This window comes from Homalodisca vitripennis, chromosome 2, assembly GCF_021130785.1.
Source record: "Homalodisca vitripennis isolate AUS2020 chromosome 2, UT_GWSS_2.1, whole genome shotgun sequence".
Lineage (NCBI taxonomy): Eukaryota > Metazoa > Arthropoda > Insecta > Hemiptera > Cicadellidae > Homalodisca > Homalodisca vitripennis.
The window spans coordinates 128,023,459-128,036,188 of record NC_060208.1 but is presented as its reverse complement, the minus strand read 5'-3'; the positions used below and the strand labels follow the sequence as shown (position 1 = coordinate 128,036,188).

The following is a 12,730-nucleotide window of genomic DNA, read 5'->3' as shown; positions in this document are numbered from 1 at the left end:
GAGCTTAAACGCACTAGAGAGTAAATTTTAAAGCGACAACCAACGAAAAATAATATAGAATAAAACACACGAGCGGCCAGATCCTATGTTGTTGCATATTTTTTAAACAGATCTTACATTATTAGTACTATTTTAATTGTAATGTAGTTGATTGCACCAATCACATTCAACAGCCAATGCTTCTCTACAAACCATGCAAGGGTTCCAAATTGCACTGGTATTTTTGCCCGAACGAAGCTTGAAGCTCCCTTTTCCGACCAGCCATTAATCTGCCACCACTACTACATATTCCACAAAACTTTTGCTAGTAAGTGCTCAAAGTTATCTAATATGTATTAAACAACTCTTGGCCTGTAGTAGATCCCTGGATTTGTTTAGAGAATTAAATAAATCAATAAATCAACATATGTATTGCCGTTAATAAATTTGACATGGCATATCAAATTTATGTTTCTGTTACTGCCAGTGGTCTCGTCCCACTGCAGTGCAAAACTCCTTACTTTTTAAAATAGAAGTAAAAGCAGTGTTGCTCGGTAATGTTTTATGCCATATCATCTATCCTACGACTGGTTTAAGGACTACTGTTTGACAAGGTTACTCTGGCGCTCAACCACTGCACCCTATGGTGACGCAGCGCAATTTTTAAAAACCATTTGCCTAGCCGTTCTGCTAAACAATGCTGGAACGCTCGGAACTTCTTTGCTTGTTCAGTAAACTGTTCCTACAAAACTTGGAGTTCCGACGAAGGGAACTGCTCCAGGTTCCGGAATGTTCCAATAGAACTATTCCAGTTCTTTTGGCACACCACTAGATGCTGCTTTCAAAGCTAATGTTTGAAAGTGGATTTTAAGGTCTATTTCTTTCAAAAGTCAGATAAGTTACCTAGTTGATGATATGAATCTATATATTTATATCCAAAACACTAATATTCTTTCATTATTTTTAAAATTAAGTCCAACCGATCAATATAAAATGCCTTTAGTTTGTAAAAGAGCAAATTAACTAGGTACGACAATAATAATGTGTTTTCATGCTATTGCTTTGGGTAATATTAAGTTTAACTGTGGTTAACTTGTGCTGTTGATAGTGGCAACACTGTATTTATACATTAATTGATTTGTCTATTTGTCATAGCAGAACAGAGGAAAAGAATAATTATGTTTTGCCTTGGTGGTTAGTGGGTTTATTTCACAATATACATAAATTTATAATTTACACTCTGAATTGAAAAGTTTGTCATTTGTATTCCAGAAACGCTCAGTTCTCGTGGATTTTCAACGCAGGATTTCATGTATTTCAATAAGGTTATAATAGTGTGGATATACTAGGCTAAAGCAAATATTGTATTACTCAACATCAGACATGTTTTCCTTCAATATATTTGGGGATATTCCCAGGACATTTAATAAACAATATCAATGTTATTCTGTTGCTATGCTGCCAGGGAACGAACGTGAAGATGTTGAAAAAGGAGGTAAGATAATAATGCCACCTTCTGCTTTGGATCACTTAACACAGTTAAACATAACTTACCCTATGTTGTTTAAGTTGACTAACAGAAGAATCAACAGAGTTTCACATTGTGGGGTTTTAGAATTTGTGGCCGATGAAGGTAATGTCTATCTTCCACGCTGGATGATGCACAATCTGTTATTGGAGGAAGGTGACCTGGTATCGATTGAAAATATTTTACTACCTGTTGCTAGTTTCGCAAAATTTCAACCTCAGTCATCTGATTTTTTGGATATAACTAATCCTAAAGCTGTGTTGGAAAACTCTCTTCGAAATTATGCGTGTTTAACAACAGGTGATGTGATTGCAATAATGTATAATAAGAAGACATATGAAGTTTGTGTTTTGGAAACTAAACCAGGTAATGCTGTGTGTATAATTGAATGTGATATGAATGTTGAGTTTTCAGCTCCGGTAGGATATGAAGAGCCAAAGAAAGTAGAGAAAGAAGAAGATTTTGAAATGGATGAGACCAATTTAATTCCAGAACAAAAAGGTTTTGTTGCATTTACTGGCGAAGGTAATATCCTTGATGAGAACAAAAAGAAAAAGATTAACTTAGATGGGCAAGGCAACAAATCTTCTGGTGTGGCAAAGGTGCCTTATCAACGTGGAATCCCAGACTACAACTACACTGTTGGAACTCTACAGTTTATAAGGAACAACAAACCACCAGCTGAAAAAGAAAATAAAGAGCCTACCAATGATTTTAAACCCTTCTTTGGTTCCGGCCAGTCTCTGAGACAGTCAAAGAACTAATATAAAAATATTTCCAAAGTGTTATGATTTTAATTTTTTTTTTTAATTTGTTTTTCAATTTCTATATTTTACATCTGGTGTAACCTAGGTAAACTTACGGAAATCATAATACTCTATGTACTTACAGTTTTAAATTGTAAAATCCTTTTCTGTATTAATTCTGTGTTTTATAGTGTAAATTTTGTGAAAGAGATTAATGATATAAAACAGGTTATAATGCTTATAAGTTTGTTCTTAAATGAAACGTTAGGCCTAACTTAAATTAGTAATGGTAATGAGTAATCGCAAATAAAATTTCTTTAATTTAATGAAGTTGTAGACTTAAGTTATTTGTTGAGTTTATATTGGTATGTTGTGAAACAGAATTTGCTAAGCATTATTTCAGTGGTTTTTGTTGTCGAATTGAAATCTCTTTATTCTCTGCGTAAAACCCATATGAAATGTTAGGTTATTATATTAATAGGTCTATTATTATAGTAATTTCTTTTGTTAGAATAATGACACGTCAAAGTATTTTTGGTTATAAGTCTGTTCTATGGTATAGTAGAGAGCGCATCACACATGATGAAACATTTTTTAAATTTAGTTTAATTAAAACAAAAAGAAAATGCTTTGCTATTTTCAACTAAACCTATTGAATCCAATTGATTTTGTTAATATCATATCATTTAATACTTAAGCTGCTCGTTTGATTAATTATACATTTTACAAATGGAAATTTTGTTATATTATCTAAAGTAAATTACAGATGTAAAAATACAAAGTAAAACTAATGTATAATCACTACAATCTATAACATTGTATTTTAAAATTATGGTCGTTATTATTTGTACTATTTATAATCATTTAATACCATTAAGAATTATAAAAAAACAAGTTCGAAAGTAAACTTTTAGACAACTTGTTAATACCTTTCTGCTCAGAAATCCTGACATAAGTAGAAGGAAATATCGAACAGGTATTGGCAGGAAGGTAAGCTGCTAATTAAAAATAACTGAAGTAAAATATTACATTGACGCATGTGAGAACACATCCATAGCAGTTAATCGCCTTTTTTAAATTTGGTAATGTTTATGTGAACTTTCTACTTGACAGTACCTATATTGTAAGTGAGTTAAGGCAATAACACGCACAATCAGGATAATACATTTAAATGATTAAGTGTTAAGTATAATAATAATATTAACAACTGATATTTACCTGTTAGTCTTTACTTTCTTTGTTTTTAACATTAAAGTTTATAAACCCTTGCACTTGAGAGAAAATATTAAAATTATGAATAGGCTACATTCACTCACTTATAATAAATTTAAGATCCATCCATTTTACTTGTTCTTCAAACATATTTTCTTTTGAAGTATATATAAACAAATTTGTCATTTATATGCTTTAAATAATACATGCAGCAATGTGATCATGTTCAACCCTGTGTATACTGTAAATTTTACATCAGATTGTACAGTACTTGTAAAATATTTTTTTGTAGAGAGAGTTTGGTCAGCGGATTGTTTATACTAATATACTCCGAGATACAGCTATTCAGACTGATCTTAGGTTTTTATTAAAGATTTCTTATTGACGGAAAATCACAAAATAAGAAAGTAAGTATCCGACAATTGCCTTATTTGACCTCTGATGTCTAGAAAGTGAGTATGATCATGTGTTAAAATATAATGCAATTACTTATTTAATACAGTATCTTAATGATAACTACTAAACATTGTAATTAAAGCCTATTTTTCAGGATCTTGATAAGACTAAAATTCAACAAAATTTAGAACTTCACAATTAGGTAGATTTTGTTTACAAAATCAGCCTTTTTATATTGTTTAATAACATTATTATTTAAGATTTATTTCTAACTTAACAACTATAGTTAAATATTGGAAGATGACTGTTTGGTCTTCCTGCTTGCTAACTCTGTGATCAAATGCACATACTAAACACAGACCTAATACTGTCACATTCTGAACTGTAATCAAGATTAGGTTATATTTTTATGCTTATAATAAAATAAATTACTATTTAAGGCACTCAAAATCAGAATAAGAAGCATTGTTTATTGATTTAATACAGATTCACACAAGTCAATGTAAAATATTTTAAAGAGTGATAGGTCGATCAATGATTAGTCCTAGTAACAAAATATGATTTTAATAAAAATTACAATTTCCAAGATACTAACACTTTTTTGAAAATCACAAAACTGTTACTCTAGATTAATATCTTATGTAGGCCATTTACAAAACTAGGTGTTATGATTTTACCTTTCAATTAAAGTCAATGATAGAAAATGTGCAAATTATACAAGTGGAAGGTACTTCTGGAACTTTTCACTACTTCTCGTTATAGTGAAAAGTTTTCATTTCAAGGTATTTGAAATAAACATTCTTCTGATTCAAAAATTTGTACTTTAAAGAAAAATGTAATATTACAATGTTATTTAGGATTAAAAAAATGTAATATTTGATTACTTAACAAATGAAATCAACAGAGTGAGTTAATATTGTAGTAAAATTGAAATTACTTTCTTTAGTGCCTATTAGTAAGTACAATTCTTATTATACAATTTTGAATTGGAGAAAATCTGTGTAAGATACTCTAAAATTAAACTTTTCACCTTTAATAAGAAAACTGTGATATTGTTCATCTGTTTTTCATGTGCACCAGATTTCCTACCATTATGACAAATTCAAAGGAAATACTATAACAAAACTACTAGCTTTGTAGCAGTAATACATATTGCATAGTATATTTTCAAAAAAAGTTGATATCCCTGAAAATTAAAAACTTTTACTAAGGTCATGCATGTTTTTTTATTTGGATTAGCTGCTAACCTATCACCCCTTGGAACTTTACAGTTGACGTAGTGAACATCCTATTTATATTGGAAAGTTGATAAAAATAATGCTAATATAAAATAGTTTTTTTGCAAGGTGCAAGTTAATAATTAAATTCTCATGTAACATAGGCTAATACAAATTTGGTCATTCCCAAATCGTAATTTTCAAATTATATTTTAAACAAATGTTATCTCAAAAGAGATATGATAATTTTGTTATATGTATATTACTGATACATTTTCACAAGTTTCAGTTAACACAACTTAGTAAAAATCAAGATCTATTTGAGTTGAATTCTGGTTCAGTTAAATGAAAGTACATCACTAGCTTTCTGTAGGAAAATTACACTTCAAAATCTAGCCATAAAATTAATTTGTAAACAGCTCTATAAGCAGTTGTGTTTCTTAGATTATGGCATAAAACTTGCAATATGAAGGCCCGGTTTCAAAAATAAGATAAAAAACTATGTTGCACATATCAGAATCAGAAATTGCTTTATTCACAAGTTTGTACAGTGTGCAATGAATAGTGTCATGAATACAAATACTATGACTACATTATAACACTACAACAAAAAATAATGTTATATATAAACATACATAACATAAAATAAATAACACTATAAAATAATACAATAAAAAATGTATACAAACAAAAATGACTATTCCTCACATATATTACCTAGTAGTCTAACTCCTCTTCAATTTCTGTTATTGAGTATGGTGCTAAATTAATAAATTGTTAAAATAACTTTTGAATTTTTTATTTGACTATGTAGATTTTAATGATATTGGTAGCATTCTATACAATCTTAGACCAGTAACTCGCCTTCTCAAAAATGTCAGTTGTGATGCCCAGTTGTATTTTTTTTTTATCTTGTATTACAACAATGTCCTTTATTTTCCACTGAGATAACAGACTGGTGTTCTTTAATATAAATTATCATTGGAAATATTTCAAGGCCATATATTGTCATAATCGTGAGTCTTTAAATTTATTCTTTACAGAATCTCCATAACCTAAGCCAAGAATTGTTCTAATTGTTTTTTTAAGTAATAAAATTGTATTTTAATTCAAATTAGATATAGCTCCATATACCACATATTATTTGTAAGTACAAGAGCAAAATATATTTGTTTCATTGTGATTTAAAATAAAAAAAAGTCAAATATTGATACGAATGCTAACCGACAGTTTCTATGACAATAAGAATGACAGTGGAAAATTTATACTTCATCAATTTCACCCTCATTGTTACTCAAGAAGTTTAAAATTAAATTATTGTAATTTTTCACAGAATTTGGCATATTGTTGCTAAAATGTTGTGCCTAAAATATAGACCCTTGTGGATCACTAAATGATAAATTAGGGTTTACAACAATGTATATGTTACTAAAGAAAAACATAATTTTCTCTCATAAATTACACTTTTTTTTACGTCAATTATAACTGATGTCGATCTATATTGTATTTTGAAATGTTTGTGAACATTTAACTCTTCTCTTAGTCCAATGTCATTTATAGTAGACGTAATAAACATATTTTCTATTGTGGTGTTTTTGACCAATTCAATAATACAATTTTATTTTTCAACCACGATTTGAATCCTTTACAATATAAAAAGAGACAATAACACACAATCTGGAAGCCCTGAAATTTAGGTACAATACGTATGCAAATATCAGTAAATATCTCACTCAGTGGTCTGCATAATTTTCAACCATTCCTGTAGACCGACAAACAAAATCTTAGTCGACATCATAAACCAAAATAGTTATAAGAGACAATAAAACAACATTATGTGTGCTTCATCAATAGTTGACATTGGGCCAGTCCATTCAGCCCAAACGATCGGTCTATGGAGAGAGTGTGATTATAGTCAACTATAATTGATGCTGGGCTGTGGTGATGGTATTTTACAGGTTCATGGTGAACATGTTAAAGAGAATATTTGAAGTCACGTGGTGAGGAATAAATTTTTTCCACATTAAAGTTGGATACTATTTGAACCCATCATGTACACAAATGAAATAATAATAATAGGAGATCCCCTAATTGCATTTGCTCAGGTAGATCTACAGCACACCAGATCTTTATTATGAAACAGGCTACAATGGACTCACTTACAAGACCCTCAATAACATGACTTCCTCATAACATGTGTATTTTCTAACCTCCTTGAAATGACCATAACACTTATAGTTCAACTTGTTTTATTTTTAAACCTCACTATTGATTTTTTCCAATTGAGGTCAAATCTGTAATCCTCAATAGTAGGGGTTCCTAAACTGGGGGGCAAGATACCAGTTGGAAACAAGATAAATTCTCACGTAGTTAAAAGTTTAGTACAATTAGCACAATTTATTGAAATCTTTAAAATAAATTTATGTTTTTGAACTTTTTAATTAACGATAATGTTTAGAAAATTAAATAATCCGCTTTCTTAATCAGATTATAGAAAATTATCAGGAATAAATTTTTATCATGCATTTGCGTTTAACAATAACAAGCAAATGAAAAATAACAAAATTCTTAACAGAATTTGAAAACTTTTCCCAATTATAGTCTAAAGAAACTTGGATAGAAGTATATTTTACTACAGTACAGGAAAATTTGTTTATTCCATAAATAGTTTTCATTCTACTTTGAACAGGGTTTTCATAAAACTGTAATAACCAAAATAAATATTAATATATTGGTTAACTGAAGAAGTAATACCTAAAAGAGCTAATATCATTAAACTAACAGGAGGGTTCAGAAAATAAAAATGAAACGGAATAAAAAATATATTGAAACACAAAAATAAAAGATACAAAAAGGAGATAAATCATGCTAAAACAGCATTTTCAAGGCAGAACTGACGATTCTTCAAACATCTAAAAAAACTGTTTGGAGAATAATGTATTCAGAAGTAGAAAAAAAAGAAACCTCATTTGAGAAATACTGTTTTTAATGAAGAGACACATAATTACAGATCCTAATGTAGTTTCAAATATATTTAATAACTATTCTATTAATATTATAGCGAATATAAAAGTAAACAGGACAGATCAGATTGCCAATGTTAAGACAAATAGTATTTGTAATGATAACAAGAAGGAGAAATACATCTATAATTATTTATTGTTGCGTGTGAAATGTAACATTTTTACTATGTCAATTCAAAGGATTTTGTTTTTAAATTTTTGTGATGGTGAATTTAATTATTTGTTTTGGTTTAACATTTGAAGTCATGTGAGATTGTAATATAAAAAGAAAGATACCTGTAATTATTCAAAAAATATACATAAAAGTAATACGCATATTTCTTTCAACTACAGTGGGTTATCAGATTAATATATATCATTGCAAATGGCGGAGATGACATGAAACTAACTAATGACATCAGGAATATTTGTCAAAACAAAAATCATTGGTGCAAATGACAATCCTATGATAATTATTTATGGTTTATATGTGTTTTTGTATCACTTATCTATATAAAGTGACTTCATCCTGATATTTATTCATTGTCAGCAACATAAACTTAAAAAGATAAAAATACTAAAAGAATTGTCATTAATAGAAGAAATGGATATGACAGAGGCTAGTGATGACTACTTTTAGTTCACGCCTCTCCCATATGTGGGGTGAATGGAGGGCTAGCTGAATCTGCAATACTGTAGCAGCTGTAATAACATAATTCCACATAGAAACATTCCACAGCTTTCTCTGAAAACATTTCCTAAACAGCTGAGATTTGAAAGCGAAACCTAAGAACTCAGCACCTTTTACATTTCAGATTCTGTGCCAAGTCATCACGCACACGATTAAAAGATCTCAACATCATATTTTAGTACTTTCACATTATATTTTCGAGATAAGAGGCAGCCTAAAAATGATTATCCTTATATTTTCCTGGCATGGAAACCACAGAGTGCAGGAATATGAACATCATTCACTATCTGAATGTCAATAAGCCTGTTTTGCAGAGCACACTGTGCTACAGTTTAGTCAGCTGAAGCCAGTACTACCATGCCGCATTCATTGTCATGACACTACATGTTCCATGGCTACTTTCACATAAGCAGCTATCTCCAAGACATGGCAAACCGGCATGACTTTGAACATCAAGATAAAGTCTTCTCTTACAAGTTCCTATTCTTGTATGGAGATAACACTTAATTCAAATGAAGACTAAAGTCCCGATTTAGGATTCCAAAAGAAGCAAAATTTATTTAGACTGTGGGGAGTGATCTTATTCACCACTGAGAGCGGTATTCTTCATTCTGATTGTACTTTAGATGTATTGGTCAAGTATAATCAGCAGTTAAACAAACAATTTGGATTCTGGAATGAAAAATTAACAATAGATGCTGTTGTGCATCTGATAGTAGAAATAGAGAGTTTTAATAGCACACAAAGTGAATTTATTGACCTATGTTTATCTTTGCACCTCAAACTGAATTATTACGGATAAGGCCAGTGCCACTTAAGTAGCTTAAATCGTATCTCATTGATGGTTTACAATTCATGGAGACCCTGTGGAAATCGTATAATTCTAATCAACTAAATTCTGTAGGATACACTTTGATCTGGGATTGACTTGCCATGTAGACAGAATAATCTCCAAAATATCCTCAGGTATTTACATTATGATGAGACCTTCATGCTATTAATTAATACAGAGTAGTTTTCTCGTACCTATCTTTAGATTAGTATTGTATCATTTGAAACTTTATGAAGCTGCTTTCTGTTGTTTATGAACTACAGTACTGTACACCATCTGTAAATTTTGGAAAATATTTCAAGTTAAAATTTTATAAAAGGTGTGACGTACACTCATGGAACCAGAGACGGTGAGAACTATCTAAACTAAGTGGCACAGGCAGTAGCTCATCATTCTTTTCAATCATAGGCTGCGGTTTAGTAGTTAGTCAATAACTTGCACTGCCAAATCCAATCAGAACAGCCCAAATGCATTTAAATCTGGTCTAAAACAACTTGGATAGTGGATGCGTTTTATAGCATAGATTAGTCTTGACATTCAATTAGGGAGACTTGTAATTAGCTGTCCAAATTAAGTTCTGCAGTGGACAAATAGAGTGAGTTATAACTGTATGAATAGAAGATTGTAATATATCAACGAATTCTAGATGTAATAGTAACAAAAGTACAGCATCTAATTATTCATGACCTAAGAAACTGTAACCTAATTTATACAAGAAACCTGTGTGCAAGCAGCATACAGGGTAAGGCAAACCACCTGTTCACTATGTATAGCGTCTGAACCAAGAAACCTACCTGCTTCTTTTCAACGAAAAACCCCCATATTTCGATCCCAAAGAATCCAGGAAAATAATTTATAACACCCAAAATAGCACTTTTGGAGGAGGAGGGTTAGTTTTGAAAGGTTTTCAATAGGTTGTGCCATACTTCATTTCAAAGGTTATTCACTAATCATTTTGAAAAAGTTTTAACTTTGCTTCTTGTATGTCAAAGTAGTACTGTTTTAGTTTTGTTGTTTACTCAATACTTAATTTCAGAAAATCCAAATTTTTAGTCAGAATTTCCCAAGAAGTACTCTCTCTAAAGGCGTCATAAAAATTAGTATTTGTGGTACCACTTCTCAACCTTACAAAATAAAGCCAAACTTCAAATATAAAAAACTTGAGTTTTAGAGAACCATTTATAAGTGCAATTAACCTTCCTATTTTAATTTTTTGCTTTACAGTTTTTAAATATCCTAAATTTTGGACTACCTTGTATACAAGAAGTGAAATAAAGATATTTTTCAAAATTATCAGTGAAGAGAGAAAACTTTTAAAAATGAGGTCCGGCTCATCCAACCTTTACATTTGAAAATCTTTAAAAAATGTCCTTATCTCCCCAAGTGCCATTTTGTGTGTTAAAAATTATTTTATTAAATTCGATGGAATCAAAATATGGGGGTTTTTTTTATTAAAATGAGGGTAGGTTTCTTGGTACAGGAACAGAATGGGAGGAATTATCATTGTTGAACAAACATTAGCATGCTAGGGTTAATCTACTGGCAGACAAGATTTTAGCCGAAATATAATGTTAGATTGTACTGGTTATTAAAAAATCAAATCAGGCATTAACCCTAATAAACATGGTATGTGTACATTCCTAATGAATTATACTGTAAAAAAACAGGAATTTATATAAAATCGTAGTTGGTTTCGACAGCCATGTTGAGACTAAAGCAGTTATCACTGATTAACACTTATGACTTTCAAAAGATAACATAAAATTACACAAATCCTAAGGCATAATTAATTACTTGTGCTCTTCAATGATGTTACTATTGCCTGCCAAGCATTCTTTGTCATCTGTTGATGACAGTGGTTTTTATCTCATGGCTGAGAGGGTACTTCCTTCAGAATTGGTAATTTGTTTGTTATTAATTTTCACCAATAAAAAAAAACCAACCAACTAGAATGAACTGACTCACAAATGTCTAAGTATGTCTTCTAACTTTGCTTTTTGAGCAACCCATCCAATGGCCAGGCAACCTCTGGACAGGACCTGTCAGTGCCACTCCATTTGTATTACACAAAGCAAACAGATATGTAGGAGGCCAGGCAGGATCTGTGTGCCAGCTCCTTAAAGAGACATTACCCAGTACTTACCAGTGAGTAACAAAAGAAAACAATGGACACTATTAATGTTGCATCATAACATGACAAGAAATTGCATTTTCAATGCCTCAGTAATAAAATGTGCCTTCATTTCTGGTAAGTTTACTGTAATATTTCAGCAAGATAGAATTTTATCAATACTTTCATTGTTTAGGGAGACTAAGGGTTAAGCCATTGGTTTTCTCCATCTTGTAGCTGGTCCTATTACAAACCAGTGTTTAATTATCTCTGGTCCGGTATTGATTGATAATTTAGTTAGTGCAGGAGCATTTTGCTAGCAGATGTGTGACAGTGGAATAGTCTTTGATGGAGCTAATGAGATGTCTATATTTGAATAGGGGTTTCATTTATGAACACTGTAATTAATACATATGAAAGATAACACTATCAAATGAAGGTTTATTACAATAATTTGTTCCCAATAGTAAGTTGGTTGATAATTACTCAATGTGCAATAATGTTGATGACCAACAGGTTTATTTTACAAACAATGATAAATTCTATCTTTGCGACAATTTGTTTAGTAGCTCTAAAGAATTAGAAGCCCAAGATGATAAACAGAATAGAATGAACATTGGTAAACGTAAAACATTATTGTTATTACTCTGTGAATCTCTCTGTAAAGTCCACCACAAATAAATTTTCATACTCCAAATTATTTTCTCTACACTTCCAAGTTTACCAAATGTACACTTCAATTTATTTATTCACAAAATCTCTGTACACCATAATGCAGCGGTTTGCTCACAGAGAATGTATTTGTATAGGGACAGAAGATGTAGGAAGTAGTAAATTGCTCTTTAGGCTTGTAGATGTGGTACTGCACTGAACATAGACTTATTATGTTGCACACAATATTTTTACGGAAAATTTTACTCTTGTAAAATAGAAGTATTAAATATAAAAAACTAATTGAAATGTTCACTTGTGTTTTAGAAACTTTAATTAGTTTTTCTGTTACAGCTGTTTATAAAA

At 30.5% G+C, this 12,730-nt stretch overlaps 1 protein-coding gene across 1 annotated transcript; it reads left to right on the top strand.

Moving 5' to 3' along the window:
* Nucleotides 1-1,112: 1,112 nt before the first annotated feature.
* LOC124354717 (ubiquitin recognition factor in ER-associated degradation protein 1) lies at nucleotides 1,113-5,864 on the top strand. Its single transcript, XM_046805374.1, has one exon. It carries the CDS (start codon nucleotides 1,363-1,365, stop codon nucleotides 2,269-2,271), a length of 909 nt encoding a protein of 302 aa, XP_046661330.1. The 5' UTR covers nucleotides 1,113-1,362; the 3' UTR covers nucleotides 2,272-5,864.
* The last annotated feature ends 6,866 nt before the right edge of the window (nucleotides 5,865-12,730 follow it).